Raw genomic sequence first — 7,238 nt, 5'->3', positions numbered from 1 at the left:
GGTCAGGAACACGAAGGAGAACATTTATCTCCTGTCCTGGTGCTGCTCCCCAAGACTCCGTGGAGTCACGGGGGAGTCAGAAATTGCATCTTTGGCTACATCAGAGCTCCACTTCCTTGGAGTTACTTAACCTGATTTCTTTCTTTCTTTTCTTTTCTTTTTTCTTTTCCAAAAAGGAATTGGCTTTTATCAAAAGCTCCAAATGAAGAATTTTGCTAATGACTCTTCATTTCCTCCTGATTAGAAACACTCCTTCCCAGGAGAATGTCCCTTTGCCTTCCCTCTGCCAACAGGTTTCTACCATTCCTCATTTCTCTTCCCTGAGGGTTCATCACCCCTCCAGCAGCAGAGGGATGCTGCAGTGCTGGTGGTGCTGGCAGTGCTGGTGAAGCAGCTGGGTGCTTCTCAGAAGAAGCTCCCATTCTGGGAAGAGCATCAGAATCATTGCCAACACCTCCCCTGGGCCCAAAGGAGCACACCTGAGACAAGAATTCCCATTTTCCACTGTAATGCAGGCTCACACAGCCCAAGGGAAGGACAGCAATCAGCTGCTTGCAGCCAGGTTATCAGCACGGAGAGCCCACCTTAATTACTGCCAATACCCTTAATGATTCAATGAGAGCACAGGTTTGGGGGTGCTGGGATCCCTTTGCAGCCCTTCAGCAGAGCTCATCCTGCTCCTCCTCAGTCTTGGGAGCACTTGTGGTTGTTTTTACCTGACCCCCCACCCCTTTGTCAGCAGGGACACCTTCCACCAGACCAGGTTGCTGCAAACTCCATCCACCCTGGGCTGGAACACTTGCAGGGATGGGGCTGCCAGAGCATCCCTGGGAACGTGTGCCAGGGCCTCTCCAGCCTCACAGGGAAGGATTTCTCCCTCATATCCAATCTGAACCCACCCTCTGGCAGTGGGAAGGCATTTCCCCTTGTCCTGTCACTCCAGGCCCTTGTCCAAAGTCCCTCTCCACCTCTCCTGGAGCCCCTTTAGCTCATGGATCATCAAGTGTTTGCCCTTGGAAGGATTGGCATGGTGAGGACTTGTGAGATTCCATAGCTGGGGACACAAACGGGGTGTCAGCAAGGAGGAGAGGTGACAGCTCTGGTCCCAGGGTCCCCACGCACAGCAGCTTCCAGCAGGAGCATCCCAGCTCCCAGGCACATGTCAGCCTGGGTAGGAATCCCCTCACTGCCTTAGGAAGGGCTCTGCTATGAGACAGGTACCTGCCCTCCTCAGACAAGGCAGGGGCTTTAGAGTGGGGAAAAAAGAAGGAAAGGAGCCCTTTTGGACACTGTTCACCAGGGACAGGCTCTGCAGCAAAGCCCAGATATTATTTATTCACCACATTCTGGGGTCAGAGTTCCCACACTGGAATGAGACAAAAGCAATAAATGCCCATTTCATGTAGGGGTAGTACCAAAATGGCAAAGATCAGCACAGCCTGGATTGTGGCTGAAGCTGCTGTGCAGAGTCGCTGTTCAGCTCCTCCTGAGGGTGGCCAGGTTCAGGATGGAGGTGCTGAAGGGCTTCCTTGGACATGGATGCTGGGCAACCAGAGGACGGCCCCGTTGTGCAGGACAGCAGCACAACCCCCTAATTTCTGTGCAATCCAATGGTCCAAGCTCCTGGTGACATCAATTTCCATATTTCCAGCGGGTTTTGGTCACAGGCACAAGAGTTCAGTGGAGTTCACCTCTGAGCCTGCTCTTTACTCAGAATGATTTAATTCTGGAATGAAGGAATGTGACAAATTGCCACTCCAAGAGGAAGGGAATGTTGCTGTCCCTGCCCAGCTCTGCAGCCCTACCTGGTGTCTCTTCCCATCACCGGGAATGCAGGGCTGGCTTGTACACGGCCTCTTGTACATCCCTACCAAGAAGTAGATGAAGGGTTTGATGGTGCTGTGGATGCAGGAGAGCAGGAAAACAACCTATGAGGAGACATCGGTGTCATTGAGCTGCTGCAGGATATTGCAGACACTGAAGGGGAGAGTGAAGAGCACAAGGAGGACAATAATGATGTGGAACCTCTCGGGTTTCTGCTACTGGGAGCCACACTTGGCTTTAATGAAGTTGATTGTGCTGGGAATGACCACAGGTGCAGCACAGCTGAGCTGCTCCCTGTCCCATCCCATCCCTATCCCTTCCTCATCCATGCTCTCCATCCCATCCCATCCCATCCCCATCCCATCCCATCCCGCAGGTTTCCTGCCCGGCAGCCTCTCCCCACCTTGAAGCGCTGCCCATCGGGCTCTGCTGCTCTCCAGCGCGGACATTTGGGATCGGCAGCATCCAGAGCCTTCCTGACCCCTCCTGACCCCTCGCACACGCCCAGACCCCCCCGGGGCCGCCTTCCCCCCGACAGCCCCGCTCCTGCCCCGCTCCAGCCGGGACCAGGCACATCTTTGCCGTGGCACTCCCGGAGCAGCCGGGGCCGTGCTGAGCCCCTGGGCCATCCTGCCCGTGCCGCCTGTGCCGGTGCCAGCCCAGCTCCGGGCACTCGGGACCATGGGTGCTCCAGGCAGGTGAATGTGGCCTAGGAACAGCTCTGTGGTCAAGGGAGCAGCAGAGGAACTGAAGGATGCTCTTCCCCGGCACAGCTGCTGCTTTGTGCTCTGGGGCAGCGCTGCCGCTGCTGGGCTTCCTCGGGGAAAACAGCTCCTTTAGGATGGGCTTTGCTGCAAAGCTTTCCCTGAGCTGGGTGTCTGCAAGAGGCAGAGTCGGGATACCAGTGTCAGGAGTTTTCCATGGTTTCCGGGCTCTTGGACACAGCACGTTCCGGGCAATTTGCCAGCGTGAGGCAGAGCAAAATGGGTGCAATTGGACTCTGCAAATGCAGTTCAGGCAGACGTTGATCTTTTAACTTTTCCATGGCAGGTGCGAATTCTTGGGCATTTGGGAGTCTGCCTTGACTTGCAGGGACTGAAGGGTTTAGGTGTGGAATTGTTTGGCCAGCTTGCTCCAAGGCATGGTGTACTTCTGGAAGTGCCCCACAGCTCCCAGGCCCGAGGGGCTGCTGGCTGGGTGCAGGTTCTGCTCTGCCCTGGGAACTGGGAGCCCCTGGGAGGGCTGGGGGTGACACCTGGACATGGGCTGGGGAAACCTGGAATTGTATCGCAGCACTTTTCTATGCAGCTCTATGGGCCGGTGTGTGCTGAACGAAGCGGCTCTTCAGCACAATAAATTCAGCAGTTTGGAAAAACCACGGAATATCTCCGAGGTAATGATGGGAGAGGGTTGGGGCTGCTCCCTGATAACGTGCAGGGCTCGGACGTGGGAAACAAACGTGGGGAGAGGAGTGGGGGCTGCTCCTCGCTCTCGGGGCGCCGCGGGCGCTGCGCAGCCTTCCCCTTTGACTTCCCAATTCCTCATTTTGTGCCTCCTTTTCCCTTGGGGATGCGCCCGGGCCGCATTCCAGCGGCCGCCGCGGCAACAGCACCTGCGGGCGGCGGGGTGGGCGGGGTTTGCCGCGTGATTGACGGGGCCGACAGCCAATGGGGAGGCGTGGCGGGCAGAGGTCTGGCCAATGGGGAGGCCGGGGCGGGACGAGGTCTGACCAATGGGGAGGCGTGGCGGGCCGAGGTCTGGCCAATGGGGAGGCGGGGCGGGCCGAGGTCTGGCCAATGGGGAGGCGTGGCGGGCCGAGGTCTGGCCAATGGGGAGGCGTGGCGGGCCGAGGTCTGGCCAATGGGGAGGCGTGGCGGGGCTGCGCGCGGCCAGTTGGAATCGGCGGGAGCGGTTGGGGCGGGCGGGCATGGACGGGCCCGGGCGGTGAGCGAGGAGCGGGAGAACGGGATGGGGAACGGGGAACGGGATGGGGAACGGGATGGGGAACGGGGAACGGGATGGGGAGCGGGGGAACGGGATGGGGGAACGGGGGAACGGGATGGGGAACGGGGGAACGGGATGGGAGAATGGGGGAGCGGGGGAACGGGATGGGGAACGCGATGGGGGAGCGGGAGAACGGGATGGGGGAGCGGGGGAACGGGATGGGGAACGGGGGAACGGGATGGGGAACGGGATGGGGGAGCAGGAGACCGGGATGGGGAGCGGCATCGGGAGTGCCCCGTCCCCCGCAGCTGTGCGGATGCCGCGGCCGTGGGAGTGGCAGAGCCTCCGCCCACCCCGGGCGCTTCCCACCCTCGCTGATCCCGGCCTGAGCCGGCCTCTTCCCTGCAGGGATTACGCGGCTCCGATCCGGCATTTCCGAGGGCCCGAGCCGCTGGAGCCGTGGGACGGCTGAGCACGGCCCTGGCTCGGGGTGCCCCATCCCTGCCCCGTCCCTGCCCCATCCCTGCCCCGTCCCTGCCCCGTCCCTGCCCCATCCCTGCCCCATCCCTGCCCCGTCCCTGCCCCGTCCCTGCCCCGTCCCTGCCCCATCCCTGCCCCGTCCCTGCCCCGTCCTGCCCCGTCCCTGCCCCATCCCTGCCCCATCCCTGCCCCGTCCCTGCCCCGTCCCTGCCCCGTCCCTGCCCCGTCCCTGCCCCGTCCCTGCCCCATCCCTGCCCCATCCCTGCCCCGTCCCTGCCCCGTCCCTGCCCCGTCCCTGCCCCATCCCTGCCCCGTCCCTGCCCCGTCCCTGCCCCGTCCCTGCCCCATCCCTGCCCCATCCCTGCCCCGTCCCTGCCCCATCCCTGCCCCGTCCCTGCCCCATCCCTGCCCCGTCCCTGCCCCATCCCTGCCCCATCCCTGCCCCATCCCTGCCCCGTCCCTGCCCCATCCCTGCCCCGTCCCTGCCCCGTCCCTGCCCCGCTGTTGCCCCATCCCTGCCCCATCCCTGCCCCGTCCCTGCCCCATCCCTGCCCCGCTGTTGCCCCATCCCTGCCCCATCCCTGCCCCGCTGTTGCCCCATCCCTGCCCCGTCCCTGCCCCGTTTTTGCCCCATCCCTGCCCCATCCCTGCCCCATCCCTGCCCCGTCCCTGCCCCATCCCTGCCCCGTCCCCTGCCCATCCCTGCCCCGTCCCTGCCCCATCCCTGCCCCGTCCCTGCCCCGTCCCTGCCCCGTCCCTGCCCCGTCCCTGCCCCATCCCTGCCCCGCTGTTGCCCCATCCCTGCCCCGTCCCTGCCCCGTTTTTGCCCCATCCCTGCCCCATCCCTGCCCCATCCCTGCCCCACTGTTGCTCCGTCCCTGCCCCATCCCTGCCCCGCTGTTGCCCCATCCCTGCCCCGTCCCTGCCCCATCCCTGCCCCGTCCCTGCCCCATCCCTGCCCCATCCCTGCCCCGTCCCTGCCCCGTCCCTGCCCCATCTCTGCCCCATCCCTGCCCCGTCCCTGCCCCATCCCTGCCCCATCCCTGCCCCGTCCCTGCCCCATCCCTGCCCCGTCCCTGCCCCATCCCTGCCCCGCTGTTGCCCCGTCCCTGCCCCGTCCCTGCCCCGCTGTTGCTCCGTCCCTGCCCCATCCCTGCCCCGCCGCTGCCCCGTCCCTGGCTCGGAGCTGACTCTGGAATGGTTTGCAGGTACCTGCAGTGGGCAGGGGAATGTCTCCCGCTCCAAGAGAAGCAGAGCCGCTGGCCCGGGCTCCTGGAGGAGCAGCTGAAGCTGTCCGTGGGTGACAAGAGGGACAATGAATTGCTGCCAGGCAGCCCAGGATTGTTCCCAAACGCCATTCCCTGGCTCTGTAACTTGGTAAGGTCTTGTTCTCCCCAAGCGCATATCCAGAGCCCTGTGCTGGGAATAAAGTAATTCCTGGCTTTCCAATACTAAAAATGCAGCACCAGAGCAGGGTTCTGTTAACCTGATGATTTGGGGGATATTTGGCAAAAATTGATGGTGGGCCAGGTTGGACTAAGCTTTTAACACTCCCTGGATTCACGGGATCGGGGATTCCAGCATGCCCTGCACAGGTTTTTTCAGGGAAATCCCTTGATCCCCCAATCCGTATGAGTTCAAAGCAAAAACCCCTGGGAGCTGAAGGCAACAGGATGTTTCTTGGGAATGTTGAAGTATTTGGTGTGTCCTAAATGTTAGCTTTGAATTAATGCAGATGGTCGGGGATTATATGTTCAGAGTTGCTGGTTTAGGCATGGCCAGGTCTGGATTTGCATTTGTGGGCACTGAGTGTTCCTTGTGTCAGCTTTAGGTCTGGATTGGTGGGAATTGTCAGAGAAAAGAGAAGGGAATTGGAATGCACAGCTCTGTTCTTGGGGAAAGGATCAGGATGGGAGAAAAGAGGGTGTGGAACTGCTGGGAGCTCCTGGAGTGAGGGAAAGGATGCAAGAGGTGGAAACAAAAGCTGTGGAACAAAGCCCGAAAAGGGGGCAGGGCAGGGCAGTCACCATGGAGGGGGAAAGAGGGAAAGAATCCCTGCTCCAGGAATGCAGCAGGGGCCAGCAGAGGATCATTTTCCATCCACTGCTCTCAGTGGGATTCTAATAATGAAGGTCCAAGGGAATGATTTGTTTGTTCTTAGGTTTGGAATGAAAGGTGCTCTTGCAGAGGGGAAGATTCACCTGTTAAAATTCTGTGGGATAAAGGAAAAGAGGGAGGCAGCAGCTGGGGAATGAACAGGTGGATTTTTGGTGGATACAGGCAAAGGCATGGGCAGGGACTGAGGTAAAATACACCTCATGGGTAGCACCAGGAAAAGCTCCAGCTGCCCATTTTCCCAAGCTCTGACGTTCCAGAGGAGTAAACAGTGGTCAGCATTTCAATTTCTCTATTCCTTGGATGCCCAGTGCTGTGTTGGGAAGAGGTGACACTTGGAAAGGAACAAATCTGGGGATGTAATTCCTGATAGTGAGGCCCTGGTTTTGATATCCTTCCAGCACCCAAACACAACAGAGGGAATCCTGGAGGAGCTGGAAAACGCTGTCACTCCATCAGTGGAATTCCTGGGCAATGGAAAGCAGCAGAAGCAGCAAGAACAGAGTTGGAAGCAGGCTCCAGCCAGGTAAGGCAGACACCAAATCCTTTGGAATTAGAAGTGGGCAGGGGTGGGAAGAATGAATTCTTACATTTGTAGCCCATGGATTCCTGAGCAGGATCCCAGCAGGGAAGAGTGCAGGGATCAGACTGGGGACTGATCCCAGCTGGGGGCAGCGAGCCTTGGAATTGGCTGGAGGGAAGAAAGGGGGATCCTTTGAGCACAAGGATCAGCTGTCAAATGTGGAGATGGCATCAGACAATTCCTCAGGAGTGTTCAGTTCCTGGGCCAAATCGATCTCCTGCCTTGTGAAGGAGCTCAGAGATCTGGGAAGAGCCCAACCAACGCAGGGAATGCAGTGGCAGATAAAACTGCC

The 7,238-nt window shown here is 60.0% G+C and overlaps 2 protein-coding genes across 27 annotated transcripts in view; one reads left to right on the top strand and one right to left on the bottom strand.

Moving 5' to 3' along the window:
- LOC116445393 overlaps positions 1-7,238 on the top strand; it is a 34,249-nt gene that overhangs the window by 486 nt on the left and 26,525 nt on the right. For 4 of the 26 annotated variants that reach the window (XR_004240746.1, XR_004240739.1, XM_032111988.1 and 1 more), the window contains exons 1-2: positions 5,380-5,625; positions 6,765-6,889. The exons of 1 other annotated variant lie outside the window; for it this stretch is intronic. Coding sequence is in view for 2 of the 25 variants with exons in the window: in XM_032111991.1 (XP_031967882.1) it covers positions 3,752-3,768; positions 5,457-5,625 (186 nt within the window). In the remaining 23 variants the exon portion in view is untranslated. Of the gene's footprint in view, positions 1-3,706; positions 3,769-4,057; positions 4,259-5,375; positions 5,626-6,764; positions 6,890-7,238 lie in introns of those variants that run through there. 21 more of the 26 variants (XR_004240742.1, XR_004240741.1, XR_004240748.1 and 18 more) reach the window with 12 other exon arrangements.
- LOC116445372 (mas-related G-protein coupled receptor member H-like) overlaps positions 49-7,238 on the bottom strand; it is a 57,244-nt gene continuing 50,054 nt past the window's right edge. The window contains exon 3 of the transcript XR_004240737.1: positions 49-1,928. The gene's annotated coding sequence lies outside the window, so the exon portion shown is untranslated. The remainder of the gene's footprint in view (positions 1,929-7,238) is intronic.

The sequence above is a fragment of the Corvus moneduloides genome, chromosome 6 (genome assembly GCF_009650955.1).
Source record: "Corvus moneduloides isolate bCorMon1 chromosome 6, bCorMon1.pri, whole genome shotgun sequence".
In the NCBI taxonomy this organism is placed as follows: Eukaryota; Metazoa; Chordata; class Aves; order Passeriformes; family Corvidae; genus Corvus; species Corvus moneduloides.
This window is presented reverse-complemented; position numbering and strand designations above follow the sequence as displayed.